This window comes from Dendronephthya gigantea, unplaced genomic scaffold (assembly GCF_004324835.1).
Source record: "Dendronephthya gigantea isolate DGI-Jeju-01 unplaced genomic scaffold, DenGig_1.0 000026F, whole genome shotgun sequence".
Lineage (NCBI taxonomy): Eukaryota > Metazoa > Cnidaria > Anthozoa > Malacalcyonacea > Nephtheidae > Dendronephthya > Dendronephthya gigantea.
Genome location: NW_021163036.1, coordinates 1,185,078 through 1,201,180, shown reverse-complemented (window position 1 = coordinate 1,201,180; position 16,103 = coordinate 1,185,078). Strand labels below are relative to the sequence as shown.

General features: G+C 38.8%; 1 protein-coding gene across 3 annotated transcripts; it reads right to left on the bottom strand.

Annotated features, from left to right (window-relative positions):
* Positions 1 to 1,470: 1,470 nt before the first annotated feature.
* LOC114523106 (recombining binding protein suppressor of hairless-like) lies at positions 1,471 to 16,001 on the bottom strand. 3 transcript variants are annotated; one of them, XM_028543948.1, is made up of 15 exons: positions 15,858 to 16,001; positions 9,020 to 9,355; positions 6,788 to 6,935; positions 6,257 to 6,403; positions 5,409 to 5,595; positions 5,022 to 5,099; positions 4,877 to 4,930; positions 4,748 to 4,796; positions 4,439 to 4,576; positions 4,161 to 4,273; positions 3,922 to 3,990; positions 3,539 to 3,610; positions 3,379 to 3,451; positions 2,897 to 3,083; positions 1,471 to 2,326 (listed from the first exon to the last, which is right to left on the bottom strand). In XM_028543948.1, exons 2-15 carry the CDS (start codon positions 9,294 to 9,296, stop codon positions 2,062 to 2,064), a joined length of 1,857 nt encoding a protein of 618 aa, XP_028399749.1. In that variant the 5' UTR covers positions 9,297 to 9,355; positions 15,858 to 16,001; the 3' UTR covers positions 1,471 to 2,061. The 3 variants fall into 3 exon arrangements, with proteins under 3 accessions (XP_028399749.1, XP_028399748.1, XP_028399750.1); XM_028543947.1 differs by lacking the exon at positions 15,858 to 16,001 and adding an exon at positions 9,584 to 9,871; XM_028543949.1 differs by lacking the exon at positions 15,858 to 16,001 and adding an exon at positions 9,584 to 9,871 and having other exon boundaries at positions 4,161 to 4,270.
* Positions 16,002 to 16,103: the final 102 nt, after the last annotated feature.

The following is a 16,103-nucleotide window of genomic DNA, read 5'->3' as shown; positions in this document are numbered from 1 at the left end:
GCCGGGCTTCTGGTCTGGAAGATAGCCCTAGCACGACGGAGTAGCATTGAGACCACTCAAAGCTAGGTGCAACCTTGCTGTACTCTTTTGTAGAGATAATCAAGACGTTCTGTGCGGGGTGAGAAATATTTTCGTTGCATAAATTTTTTAGTCGGAGCCGACTGATGTTCTACGTCAGAGCAGTAATCTTCTGTGGCTTCCCGCTAAGACAGCATCCGAATAAATAAAAGTTTACCTCAGGCATGTCAACAATCGTGGGAGTTTCAAGTTTGGATGATTCTTCAAGTTATCATGACTGAAATTCAAACTGGTAAAAATGTAAAATTGTGTATTGAAAATTTATACCGGGATCTTTTCTTTGACAAGTGGTGTAGACAACCCGGCAATTTAGTCATGCTATGCGAATATTTTGGTGTTCATTGACTGTGAAAACAATGAATTTCTAAAGAAATGAATATTGATAATAACATAAAATTTGCATAGCATAACTGAATCGTTACATGTTGTAAAATCTTTGAGATACAAATTCTCCGTTTTTAAGGCCAAAATGTTTCCTATTAGTTTGCGAATAAATTAGCTTCTCAAATTCTGGAACAGTGTTTTTTCCCACACTCGAGTTCCGCCGGAAAAGTATTAATATTTTTCTAGTGTCCGGCACTGACAGAAATATAGGATTTGTCTGCATACGAGATTATGCAATTCATATGCAAGTTCAAAATTTTACGACTGCCTGACGGGCTTAAACCATAACTGCGGTAACCAAGTGGGCTAACGATTAAATAGCAACGCTGGTCATATTCCTTTGTGCTAGCGACCTATTAATAGTTGATAATTATTCACCTATTAATGACTTGACTAAAACGACTCCCACATAGTGCGCATTGCATTAACACGCATTCCAAAAATATCGATTTTTATTAGGCTTCCTCCTGTAGTAACACTGGATCAATAAGAGATGATCTTTACTGGACCTCTAGGAAGAACAGTTTAGAACTGATAGAGCTATCCAGTATAAATAAAGTTAGTTTAGTTTAGGTTCCTCCTGTAGTAACACTGGATCAATAAGAGATGATTCTTACTGGACCTCTAGGAAGAACAGTTTAGAACTGATAGAGCTATCCAGTATAAATAAAGTTAGTTTAGTTTAGGTTTCCTCCTGTAGTAACACTGGATCAATAAGAGATGATCCTTACTGGACCTCTAGGAAGAACAGTTTAGAACTGATAGAGCTATCCAGTATAAATAAAGTTAGTTTAGTTTAGGTTTCCTTCTGTAGTAACACTGGATCAATAAGAGATGATCCTTTCTGAACCTCTAGAAAGAACAGTTTAGAACCGACAGCGCTACCCGGCATTAATTTCGGAGTTTTTATCGTTATACAAATCGTTGCCGGCCTTTTGGTCCTGAGGATAAAAAACGATGAAACACAGTCGGATAAGAAATCTACAAATGGCCTTACAACAGGCCAGAACTTTATTTACAATTTCAGTATTATACTGAATGAACGTATATACATTTAAGATGAAGATAACATAACATCTCTCTTAATGTTTTATCGTCTGAACGCATATAAAATATCAAACCACGTTGAACTTTCAACACCTAATACCGTCACTTGCACGCACTTGTTTCGAAACCTGTGTGATAGCAAGTGATCTATGAATATCTCTAAAGAATATGTCGAACAGTTTCCAAATAAAGTTATATTACACCTTTCTTGTTAGTTCGCTGATGACGTCAGAATGTAATCACATGACATCATATAGTGGCCTTAATCGAGTCGTTATTGTCGCAATCGAGATTACATGTTCGCTGACATTAGCTTATATATACAACTGTCATTTTATGACATCTAAAAACACGAGAAATAGCGCTCTATTTATATTCGAGTGACATCATCAAATGACGTCACTATACGCCATTTCACTGACGTCACCAAGACATCACATCACCGATGAGGAACGTTTCTACCACGTGACATCGCCAGCATGATCACGTGACGTAACGACGTCGACGTCATCAAATACATCACGAGATTACGAGAAATATTGTATTATGACGTCATCGTTGGACACCAGAGGTGACGTCATCGCGAAGGGTAGCATCGGAACTCGCCGATGAGAAGCCCTTTCGTATGACCTTCGCTTCGATGCATCGAGGTCGTTCCTCGGCTTCGGGCGTGTAGGTAAAAGTCAGGTTCGTAGGGTAAATGATCCCGTCATTGCGCACCAGGCTGACGGGGACCTGGGTCGGCTGACGTACGAACTTCCATGCGCACTGGAATGCTGAGATGTCCGGGACAAGACACAGAAGACTTTCAGCACACCTGGAGAAAAATGAGAAATATTACAAGGGAACGTAAAACAAAGTAAAGTGACGCAATTCTCCAGCTGTGTCAACAAAATACTACATTGTATTTGTGCAAACGAGCTCCCCCCCCTGGTCAAGCCCTTGCTGATGACGTCCGTGCATTGAACTATATAAGATGGAAGGATAGCTGCTGCCGGAAGTTTGAAGCCAATTTATATCCGGTTAGAACCTAGTACTTCCACGCAAAGTAAACACACGGCCAAATACGGTGGCCAAGGTGCGAAGCTGGAAAACAGCTTTTAAATAGCAATATTTGTTTGTCTTATATAGTTCAATGCGTCCGTGTACCGTGTGAAACGGCGTTCCCACTATGAGATATCGCAGACCCAAAGTCCGTGATATCTCACAGTGGGAACGCGGTTTTCTCCCACTCTTTTCTCACAAACATTTAGACCCAATGTTTCATGTCAGAACAAAATTTGTCTCATCATATTTTTCTTCAAAAGAGCTACACGATTTACTCGTGAAGCACTATACAGTACCACTGTACAGTACTCTTGTACATCCACTCAAGTAAATTACATACCTGTAACTTGTGTCTGCTTCGACGTCTCCAAACCAGACTCTTAGATTTGCAGTGAAGTTCTGACCAGTCAACTCCAGCATCGCAACATCACCACCGCCATTCAACTCGAGCCGTGACACTATAGGCACTGGAGTGATGGGACACGATATGGGACCCATGCCCTCGTAGAATGTGTACTCCGCTCGGTCTAAAACGTAGTGAATGCATAAATAAGACACAGACCAATTTTATCAAGGGATTAAATAACAACCATAAGATTACTCTAATGCAAAAAGACGTCGAGGTAAACTACCACAAAAGACACAAACATCGATGGAAATTTATTGAACCTGGATATTCACTACGACCATAAGAGAACGCAATGAAAATAGTTTGAAAAGTGCTTTGCAAGCTTTCCTTCAACCTTCAACCTTCAACCACACTTCTCATTTCCTAACTATATTAAAAGTCACTGTAAACAAGTTCACTTGTTCAATACATACCCGTGCTTATAATTGTCCACGAGGCCCCATCGTTAATCATTTCTTTCTTAGGATCCTTCGGGCAGGGGGTCGACTAAATCAGTGAGATAGGAATTTGAGTAAGCCTGTCGTAAAGCATGACCCGTGAACGATCATCTTGACTGTGTTCTAAGATATTTACCTGGAATTGAATAATTCGCTCTTGCGATAAACAAAGGTACATTCGTTCAGTATCTTTCATATAAAAAGCCACCTGGAAGAAAAAGGACAACACCACAAATTAAATGAGGAAGAACAGCTTAGGAATATTGCAGATGTTAACCTAGTTTGCAAGACTAGTTCATATAGCTTAAAATTTAATCTGTGTATGCAAAGGTGTATTTGTAAAGTGAGACACAAAGCGGAGATGACACGATTAGATTTCTCATGAATTTCGAAGGAGAAATACCACGAGTTTACTTTCTCACAGGAAGGAGAAATTGAGCAGGACACAACAGGGTTTGACCACTTGACTTTTGATTTATAGCTGAACTAACTATACCACTTCAAATTCTTAAACCTTGCCTTGTGAAGTTGGGAAACTGGATCATCAGCATCTAAATATGCAGTCTGTTTGTCAACCTTACGAATTATCTGAAAGCAAAACGTAAAATGAATTTTTAGGATTAACCCCTTAATAAGGATTACTTTAAATGTAGTAACACTGGATCAATAAGAGATGATCCTTACTGGACCTCTAGGAAGAGCAGCTTAGAACTGATAGAGCTATGAGCTTGAAAAAGAAAAACAGATAAGCAACTTACAAGTCTTGGTAAAGCCATGCCAGTTTCAGAACAAACCAGTTTAACGGTCGAACCATAATGTATGTATCCATCTTTGACGGTAAATTCTTCACTTTCAGACTCATCATCATCTACTATAAAACAGGTAAAAGGAATTTCAGGGAAATACTCTAAATTACGAGAATGATTAAAAATTGGGGAGGTCGTCAGATGGGATCTCAGTCTTAACTGGACTACTAGCATGTGTTGCGAAATCACATTTACTGCCTGGTGGCCAATCTTCAAATAGCCCTACTTACGTAAATGAATCGTAAATGCTCCCCATTGCGTGCTACTTGCTCGAAAATTTCCATCCTCCACATGGAGGTATCGGGTGCTTACGGTCTGTGATCGTAGGCGGTTAAAGAGCGCGACTGTGGTGCCAGATTGGATACATACTGCAACGAAAATATAAAACGTCAGTCCGATTCAGACTAAAAAATAACAGCCATTTTCTCGTCTAAGCTCTCGAAATTCAACACCACACATATCCTGACGATTTTCGCTCTCGCCAAAGCCCACCAAGAACAAAATACGCTCTAATTTATCCTTAACAACTCTTTACTTACGTTCAGCGTTCTTTAGCGATTGCTTTTTCTTCGATGGTTTGGATATGACCTGCAGAGCAACGCCAAAAAGCAAAGCTCAATAATTTGCATCGTTTTTTAAAACAGCACAGCTTCGAAAACTCCACTAACCTTAATCCTTTTCGAGCTAAAGACACCAACAGCGTCGCCATTCGGATGATGAAGCTAGAATTTAAAACAACACAAAGTTAGGAATGTTTTGACGTCGTGAGGTTGCACTTAATTCATTCGTTTACAAGATATTTCATCGACCTACTTTGACAGACAGTACAAAATTCTTTCTTTTATCTGTGTCGGATATGAACAAGGTTTTTGCAGCACCGTAACAGTATTTCTGAAACAAGAAAAGAACTCGTTGAGGAAAACTATACAAGCCATCTAAAATGCGCCTTAGTTGTAATATATATCGTTCAATCTCTGCTAAGCATTGAACTGCGCGAGTAAACGGACTCTCCTGACAAAGGCTCGCTATAGCTCGAAACTTCGAGAAGTGTTTTGAATATTTTAGGCAGTTTTTTTTCCACATTTGATGTGAAGTTGTTAAAAGACGCTGTCATGTATTATATGTGAACTGGTTAGTAATGGGATTAAAAAAGCGATTGGAAACTATCCACGTAGGCCGCTGTAACAATAAAACCTCTACCTTATCAACAAGTCTATCCTCCATTGACAACTGCTGATACTCGTGTTCCCCATGGTTCCCACTTGATATTCCGATGAAAGCGACAGTTTCCGAATCCTTGTCGCGCTCTTTCGAAGTGGTGCTGTAACTCTTCCGGCAGTTCCAACCTTGTCCGACCAAATATAGACAAGGCGGTGGGCAGAAAAACCTACATAAAAGATTTTCATATGCATTTAAAACTGCCCAGGTGTTTTGGCACAATTTTAGCAAGGGGGAAGACTGATATTACCAGCAGAGCGAACTTCGGCAAAATGGCTGCTTTTTTAACTGATAACATATAAAAAAAGGCTGCCTCTTCAAATTTTTACAAAAGCAGAATAAGCGCCCACCAACTTGACACAGGATTTTCAGCAACCCCCCCCCCCGATCCCCCTTGGGGCGCGGCTCTATGTAAAGGTGTTACAATTGCACCCCTTGCCTATCCACAAAGTCTGTGGACAATTCTGTTATGCTTAAATCACTGATGTTTGGTCTCGTTCATACATCGACCGGCTTCTTTATAAGAAGTACTCAAGAAGAGTTTAAAACAAGTATATCCAAAGCCAAAGGCATAATCTCGTCTGCGTTGAAGAGTTCCAGTTTACCAATAGTCTTAGTTGTCAAAAAACCCTCAAATCGTTGACACGCACTTTGCTACTTAACCATGAAAAAATTCAGCCGCAAAAGCGCTATTCAAACGAAGGTAAATCCACTTGCTTTGGCCTTAGTTTAATTGTTAAGTTTGTCTGAAAGAGAAGTAAGCTTTCCGGCTGCTGGCGTTTCGAGAAGAATCTGTCCTATCGTCTTTTACGGAAATTTTGATGTCTTACCTTTTTTCATTCCCATACGATTTTTGTGCGACTTTCGCATGAAGAATGATAACAGTTTGATTGAGAAGCTCGTTATTCGCAAGATCTTGTAGATATTTGCGCATTGCTTCTTGAGTAAGACGACATCCAGACGGCCTCTCTATTGTGCTAAATAAACCAGTAGGATCTTTTAGAACAAAGCTACTTTATATCATAGTGGATAGCTCTATCAGTTTTAAACTTTTCTTCCTGGAGGTCCAGTAAGGAACCTAAGGATCACCTCTTATTGATCCAGTGTTACTACAGGAGGAAACCTAAACTAACTTTATTTATACTAGATAGCTCTATCAGTTCTAAACTGTTCTTTCCTAGAATCATCTCTTATTCTAAGTTATTCATTTATTTCTACTCAGTAGCTCTATCAAATGTAAAAGGTCCAATAAGGATCATGTTATGGGCTGGAATCACTGAATACAATTAGTTGACTGCAATCTTTCTGGCCTCACTCTTTGTATCTTTCACAGTGAGGTACTACTGTACTTGATGTATTACCTTTCAATAGGTTCCTCTGTTGCTTGTGGTGGGGAAGGTGCTGGACTGATGGGGAGGGTTCGATTTATTGATGGATCACGAGGGGCATTTGTTGGAATAGAGTACTGGATATTTGTTCTGTTCTTTGCAGGAAAGTATGGGGCATGTGCTGTAAAAATACAAATGAAAGCTTGAAACACAAATTCTACTTTTCATTCAAGAGTGACATATATTGGATTCATATATCTGAGCCTGCTTCTTGTCAGGTTTCCTCATCCCAGCATTCAATTTCAGTTCCATATCAAGTCTCAATTAAGACTTGGAGCAAGTCCAAATACCATCAAAAGATTTTACAATAAGAATAACTAAATCTGTTTTCATAATTGATATGAATTGAGAATTATGTATATCACCAGAATTATTAACAAAATTATTTCAAATGTGAGCCTAAACATTCACAACTTTGAGGTTAATTTCCTTTTAAATCTGCCAGACTAAATCATTAGCTTGGCAATGTGCCCTAATATCCAACACTTCAGTATTTCACTCTGTCTAGAATGACAGTAAATTAGTACTTCTGGTGTTTGAACGTCTAAGTTTTTTGTTTAAAATTTAGCCCCAAAAACTCTCAGCTGGTTTCAGCTGTATTGCTTTCATAGATGGAAAACATTTTAGATCCTTAAAACAGACAATCAATCTTAACTACAAATTCCACATCACAACAAAATGTTCTTTAGTCAATATCAAGGGAAGTGATATAAACTTTTAACTCCTTAGAGACTGTGAGACATATGACAAAACATAAAGGAAACAAGGCAATCCCAAGTTATGACATTCTGTGTGAAAATATTTGCTGGATTGAGTCCAAGAGAAATAATGAAATATTGAATATACAAAGTTTGAATAAACAAAGCTCTATACAACATTTCAATATGTGAGCTAATTTTTTTTCAGTTTTAACACCTCTGTTGAAAACAGGACTCAGAAGTCAGAAAATGGGGCCAAAGCCAACTGCCATTTTGGCTCAATATTTAGCAAATCCAATCTTGTATAAGAGCATATTAACAGGAGTCTGATAGAGGAATTAGGTCGATGTAATGATGATATATAAAGGCGTATAATATTAATATATGAGCGGTAATAATAATAGATAAAGTATAATTGCGCTGGGATTAGACTTATATTAATAATTATACATATACACGGTTGAAACCGCAACTGGTATTAAGCTCTAAATATATAAATATAGATATATACGTCTAATACTGGAATGGAATATCTAAATATTTAATAAAAATTTGCGCTTATTACAAAGAAATTCCGGTTAGAACTCGAGCAGGAATGTGTGCGGATCTGTGATGATATAAAAAATCTGTTTTGGAAAATCGTTCAGAAGCAGAAACGTTTGAACGACCACGGCAATAAAATTCTAATCTTATTAAAATGTATGCAAGAAGTGAATAGCATGAATACATATTATGCAAAACAGAAAGAATTTCCGATTGAAAACGCACCCTTCGGGAAGCGATACTGAAGCAAATATCAATCGACAATACTGAAGCATCTCGATGGGCGTTATAATATTTCAAAAACAGCCATTGTGGTCAAGTTTCGCTAGAGGCCATAAACGCACGAGAATTCACACGTTTTCAAATGAGAAATAAACAGCTTGCTGTCTAATTTGAAACAATTCCATGTAATTATTACATTTTTATCGTAATTGAGTATTTTCGTATTGATGGAACTGTTTGCAAGCAAGTAATTTACACTTTTGTAACGCCTTTTAATGCACTCGCAAATATGAATTTGAGCGAATTTGATTCATGATCGGATGGGATGAAGTTGAACGTTTTATTCCGAGCAGAAACGGGAGAATTCTCTGTGAAAAAAACGCGTAAATAACAACTTTGAAGACACGTAATATTCATTGTGGCATATCAAGAATATATATTGCACTTGGAAAGCCACGATACACTTTATAATTCGCTTAATTTAATAGAATAATAATGTGAGGTTTGTAGAGGCCATTTAAGCAAAACGCGATTATTCAAGTAGAAGACTTGTGTAGTAATTTTGAGAAGCATTGCGTTTTTATATCGGCGAGGTTTTGTAGCATAGTATGCAACGAAGTTTGCCAGAATAGTATGATTTAAAGCCACCTTATGCCAAATCCATAAGTGTAAAGCACTGAAGGAAAGCGATAAAGTGTTGTACACATGTATACGTTAAAATCAAAGCATTGCTTCTACTTACCCGCATAAGTGGGCTCGTTTGAAGTTGGAAAAGCTGTTGTACTTGCGACGCGGTGGGCCAACTGATTTTCAGAATAATGTGTATTCGGAACTCTGTAGTTTATGTTATTCAAGACAGCATACGTCCCTGAATTCGGTGTAGGACCATTCCAATCGAGTCTTGCTCTTTTAGGAAACTCGGCCGTGTATTGTGATTCAAAATTTGGGTGATGCCGTAGCGTGGCCAAGGATGTATAATCGTACATTGTGAGTGGGTTTTGAAAACCCTGATTTGCCATAACAAACGAAGACGTCTTTATGTAGCTCTATTTCTTTACAAAAACAATTCCAAGGCAAACTAGAATGCAAAAACAATGAGGAAAATAACTCAGTGCCTGTAAGCCATCTTTTGTCGCGACAGCAGGGGGCAATGAATTTGCTATTTAATATAAACTAAAGTCAACGGAATGAAATCCAAAGAGTTTGATGAATAATAAACAGCTGGTATATTGCCCGAAATCGCGTGAAAACTCCAGCCTTATGTGCACGAATATCGTTGGCTTTCGTACTCAAATAAACAGCCTACCTTTATGAGAACAGACCAGTTAGTAATAGCCGTCCATATTGAGAGCGTATTGTCTTCACTATCGATGTGTACGGTGTTTAAAATCAGTTTTAAAATGAAGCGGATTTGGCCCGAAATCGCTAAGCTTACACGCGTCCAAGAGCTGTACTATTCCCAGACTTACAAAGGTTTATAATCTCGCCTTGTGTACCGTGAATCTCAAGTTGAAACGTCCCCAAAATGCGGAAAAAAATTGGCCCGAAATTGTCAACATGTAGCGATCTTGCGGCGGCCATCGGTCCGTGGGAAATAAAGCTTCGATTTTCTTGCCGTGGGAAAATTGACCGCTTCCATATATGGTATGTGGAGACAATAGCCGCACCATTTAGGGCACGATCAGAACAATCGACGCACGTGGTCTCCCAAGCACTCGGAGACCGAAACCGGGGGGCGAACACCTCGTTTAAAAGCCCCTTAATGCGGCCTTAGAATGCCGAGATTTGCGCGATGTGTGCATCAGGGTATCCGTCAGCCCGCGCTTTCGTTTTGCGCTGGTTCCTAAGCGTTTTTCGCATTATTTTAGTGGAATAATTCAATATTGTTCTGCCTTTCAGAAGTATGCATTTTCACACGGTCAAAGCTTGTTTGAGATTTCCGGTATAATAATATCATGTATTATATTATAAGGTGACCTTGGCGATATGATTTCGTCTTGTGTAAGCAAATCACAGGCAAAATAAAGGCCCACACGTACGGGTCTTCTACTTGTTTTAATATAGAAAGTGTTGTGCGTGTTTGGGCCAGTGTCTTTGAAGGGATTTGTGTGACAAATGTTTGAATGTTTTCACGGCTTCCTGTATACTTAGCACAATTACTGTGGCAACTTATGGCGTGTAAACGGGAAATCAAAACGTGTCTAAAAGAGCCATTGTTTAGGCAAACCAGAAGCTGTGAAGCGCCAATGATCTTTGATGATTGTACACTGTTTAATAAGACTCATTTTGCACACAGTTTCCCTTCATTCTTCAACATCACGAAAAGGTGAAGCATTCTTTCATTTCAAATAAAGGAATCACACTGGAACGGTGACGAACGGTCTGGGCCGGTCTATTCTCCTTTCAAGAACAGTTTTTAGGGTGTAAGCGGATATTGTCTTTAAAAAATTCTTATTACAGGCGAATATCGTCCGGTGACATATGTGTGTGTTTTTACACCACCTTGAAGCACACTACGTGATCCACAAGTGGTATATAAATTCAAATCATCTCCGGGAGGAAGTTCTTCATTTTTGATCAAATATTTTTGCCCGGGTAAAGCCTATTAGGTATCGTGTAACTAGCTTACGAAATCAATGTTTTTTAACGCCACAAAATCATCGAATCGGACGGTGCTGGGGGTAGGAGGAAGACGATATAGTTGCGTAACTGAATTAAACGCGGGGGTGTTTCTTCATCGATCGAAAGTCTGTCTGACATCCTTGTTTGGCGACCGCAGAAGGGCAAGGAATGTCGTTGCCGTTGGCCTCACAGTCATAAATCCTTTCAGTTGTAGGACATTGTATCAGTGTTTGGCATGTAAAAAATCCTCTGCCGAAAGAGAACCTGTGTCTCACGCCAGATGATTTACGTGTTTTCAAAAACAAAGTTTGAGGGGTCACTAGGCAGTTGAGTGTATTAGACTGTTGTGGGCTGTGCTAGAACTCATCGAAGAATAAAAAACACTTTGTGATGCAAACATAAACGAAAATCGCCACGGTAACTTGGTTAAGAATAGTACTATACTGCATTTTCAGTATTCCAGACTGACTGAAAACTTATTGTAGAATATTACCTACACTGGACCACCACGTTTGAGATATCTTTCTCAGGTAGTTCAGACACAAACCACGACAGCTTATTGTAGAATACTACCTACACTGGACCACAACGTCTCAGATATCTTTCTTAGGTAGTTAATTCAGACACAAACCACGATAGCTTATTGTAGAATACTACCTACACTAGACCACCACGTTTGAGATATCTTTCTCAGATAGTTCAGACACAAACCACGACAGCTTATTGTAGAATACTACCTACACTGGACCACCACGTTTGAGATATCTTTCTCAGGTAGTTCAGACATATACCTCAACTGGACCACAACGACCATATTTGAGAAATAAACACAAACCTAGATTTCTTCCTGCCACACAGAAGACACACTGAAACCATGCACCACTCCAGATGCCCCTTTGTGTAAACTATACCTAAAGAACGCCCACGGTTATTGCTTATGGTAGAATTAAAACCACCAGCATCACCCGATGACAGATGTCTCACCCCTGAGCTATTCGGTTGTCCTATAAATATAAATCTTGTTTACAAGACGAAGAAATATTTGCTTTTAGCCATTCAGTATTGAGAGGGAAAACCTTCATTTCGTAAATACTTTTGGAATCCGGTAAGTTCAGAAGGTCTACCCGATTCACAGAGTTTGTTGTTTTTTTAACGGTTCTTAATGAATAAATATATAGTTTCTCCTGCTCATGTTTCCTGCCTGTCATCTTTCAAATTAAATTAAGAGGAAAAATTCCATCAGCAAATTACATTGTCCTAATTAGTTGATTAATTAATCAATTGAAAAAATATAGTAGCGTAGTTGTGGTTGGTGCATGGCTTAACATGTCTGCATGAAAAATTAGTTCTCGTTGATTTTCAAACCAAGTAAAATATAGTATTATTACGTATTGAATACAATTGTATCGTAAAATATGCTAATTGCTGCGCGAATTCTGCTTGTTTTGGACTGCGTTTCGCGCACGATACTCGACAGATTTTGAAAACAGGAAATTTTTTATCTACAGTACTGCTTGCTTTCACGCGATGTCGGAATAAAAATGTCGTCGGTCAATCGTGAGAGTTAGAAGACGGTTATGACCGTATCAGTCAGTTTGGACATAACCGTGGGAATTTGAAACGAATTCTACGTTTCTCAGCTAGGTGCGAGGCTATAGGTGTAGACACTAACCCACGATGAGGGTTCGATTAAAGACCACTATAGTTGCACTTATAGATACAACACTATCTGATAAATGGCATGCTGTTAGTTTAATGATTCAAATTTGAAAAACAACGGAACCCGCGGATTTGTAAATCGCGTTGATTTTTAGCTGATTTTCTTTAGCAACATCGCCGGTTCCCACGTGTGTTTGTCAGCGGACTTTGACGGCAAAAACGTACGAATTTTATTCGCTGCCCACGCCAGAAATTCTCCGCGAAAGGTAAATTCAGTTCGTGATCTCAACTTCGGCGTTGATGTTTACCAGGCTTTGAAAATACCGTGCATCATATGGGCATATAAAAAAAGCCTAGATGAAAAACAGCCTTCAACAGTCAAAATGAATTAAGCGTTTTAAGCGTCCCGTCTCCCACTCCATAAGTACAATTACGTCTTTAAAAAGCACTAATACGAGCTCTTTCAGTATTTTGTTACAATATATGTCTTTCAATGCCTCCCAAGGTGAAGAAGTCGTGTGAAACTTATTTTGGGGGCCAATTTCTGGTAAAAAAACACCCGGGTTTAACTATCAAGGCTGCGGTTCACACGGAAACAAACAAATTCAATATAGACCTTGTTTGCACTAAAATGTCCGGTTTCTTGTGTGAACTGATCGAATTTTCAACGCATAGCCTAATTATAATATTTAATAACTTAATGGCTTGTGAATTTTGACAAATTACAACCTCTATATATGCAACTTTGCGACTGATGGCGTGAATAACGTAGAGAAAGGTGTTAAAAGATTCAAGACACGATGCAAAATATTTAGTTTTATACCGAAAAATGTCTAATTACTTGCCTTTCAATCAGTTAATTACTACAGCAAAATCCTCAATGAGTATTAGGTATTAATTATCACAACCAACATGATTAGTTATCGTGTCAGCCTTTCAGTGCGGCGATCTTAAATTTTAGCAAAAATTTAAACCATTCAGTGAGTAAAATGTTTGATCACAGAACAAGAAAATGAAGAAATTATCTTTTTATTAACAACGCAACCGTCGAAAGGGACCTACGTACGGATTAAATATTGTGGTTAGCCACGATTGACGTAGCAATTGACAACAGAACCCATTTGAGTGCAACAGCTCTAAGCTGGAAATGTAGGTATTGTTTTATTCCAGATGAGATAATCCCGTCCTTGACCGCTGAAAACAGAGCAAATTACGACTCTTAAACCTCCCACGGGTTATAAATTATAATTGCACGTCAGGGCAGTTTTTTAACATACTCTGTTTGGTTTAAGTCGCACAGGTGTTGCTGCTGGTCGCGATAGCTTTTAAACACGGCCTACGTAGTAACAATTTGATTCGAAGGTTCCATATTTCGATACCCGCAATGATACTTTCCCACATCAGTCAACGATTCGTGAAAATATATACAGTAATTTCCGCTAGCATTCTCTGCTTAAATGACCAGCACTTCAGGATTAACGCGGATTTTATGCATATATTTAAAGCCATCAATTTGATGCACACATCATTCGCACGGTCCATAACAAAGCTGCCTTTTTTCCGCATAAAAAGTTTCTGGGCACGACTGTGTAACGTCCATATTACAGTATAGATGAATTCCAGTTACACGGTGAGTCTGCGACTCACAAGAGTCAAATATTCGTCGATTTTTATGCCTGTAATCGGATTGTTTATTTCGATTAGCTGACCCGGCAATTACTAGAAAACTTCACGCAATTAAAAATTATATTCTCTCCACGAGATCGAGAACTATTTCTCAACTAATTACCGTGGCTTAATGAAACATTCTGTGGTATATAGTTGCAAGAGGTAATATTTGCAACCGGGATACTGCCCATTATTTGTTTCGTTTGAAACAGCAGTGAAAGCCGACCTAGCAAACAAGACTAACTTTTCCAATAAGCTTTTCAAAATATGTCGTGAGTAAATGGATGATAGGCCAAGTAAAGCAATTTACATCGCTCAATATGTCCCACTTCAAAACACTTTGTCTTTTGCGTAACTGTCTTGACGGCTGACGTATTATGATCGATCAGCCTTTAGTTTAGCCGAAATGTACCAATTTGCGAAGTTAACATCAGTGGGTGGTATACTTTGTTTCCAGAACCATTTGCAGTACAGGACGCTTAATAATATACATCATAAACACATCGACTGTAGCCCTGGCATTGTAGTTTCCATGCAGTAGTTTGGTCCGATTCAATCGAATCGTTCAAGTCAAAAGAAATATTTTGAAATAAATATTTCCACGCAGATTTTTCACGCTCAACAAAGCTGGGAAACTTATCTTAGAGACTGGCTAAATTCCTGTTATCGCAGTTGGCATTTTACATTCGTAAATGAAAAGTTCTCAAAAGTATTTGCGAGGAATATTCAAGACGGAACTCAGTCTACCAAGCACAGTCTCGGAACTTGTACGAAGTAACCTGTAACCATCTGTCCAGTATCTATTTCACATTTTCACCTGTCACAAATGCTTACTTGCCGGCTTTGGTTTACCAGTTGTAATCAAAGAATCTCTGTTAGCGCAAATCAGAATTCACAGTTTCACACTATGAATCTAGACATACTGGATCTGGACATACTGGAGGTAATATCATGTACCTCAATCAGTCATGAATTCTGACATCCAATGCTATTCAAGTTAATTGAAACATGTTTGCACAAATTCATTGTTATACTCATCCCACTTAAAGTTTAGACAAAATATCAGGACCATTCTATATAGGGTAGTTTCCATCTACGGTCAGAGCTAGCTCAAAAGTTTTCAGTGCTTCATAAGTCTCCGAACCGGCTTTTGGTTCCCTCAATTGACATTGGTTTTCAATCTCAAATCCAACAAGATACGAGCAAGATTTAACCTGGCGCATTAATTTCAGTCTGGCTAGCACGCTCAATGAAACTCATCCATTTTAACTAGAAAGGACGCTTTGATTTACTGAATCGCTGTAAGACAGTAGCCGCCAATCATCGCTGAGATTTTAGAGGCTATTGCATGCGCGAGTATATTCCCCCTGAACCCCCAGCGACACGAAATGCATCCAAAAACCGCCTTCAGAAATTGTACAAGCACGAATTTGTGTCACTATGATCGCTTTATTCTCGTAACCCGAAGGTTCCGAGAAGAATTTCAGTACCGATGGATGACCACCGAAGCTTCGACTGAATTGAAGACTGATGCATTTTACTACGCTTTGTTGAGATGGAGAGATCTCAAAATCTTGACAACATACCACTTTATGTTCAAGAGACTAAAGAATGATTGAATTTACAAATACCTGTTTTAAATGATCTTGTAGAAAGGTCCGTATATTCCTGGTCACGAATTGTTTGCGAAAGACGATAGCGCAACTCTGAAATGACTGATCCTTGTGGGTAATAGCCAGAATGGTTCAAATACGCGTTGTCGATGGATATATCCACTTGTTATAACACAAAACAGACTCACCAAAGAGATAGAGAAATGCGTTAAGTCAGTATAAGCGTACCGCCTTACTCGTAAATTTCTTAAATATACTTTTCCT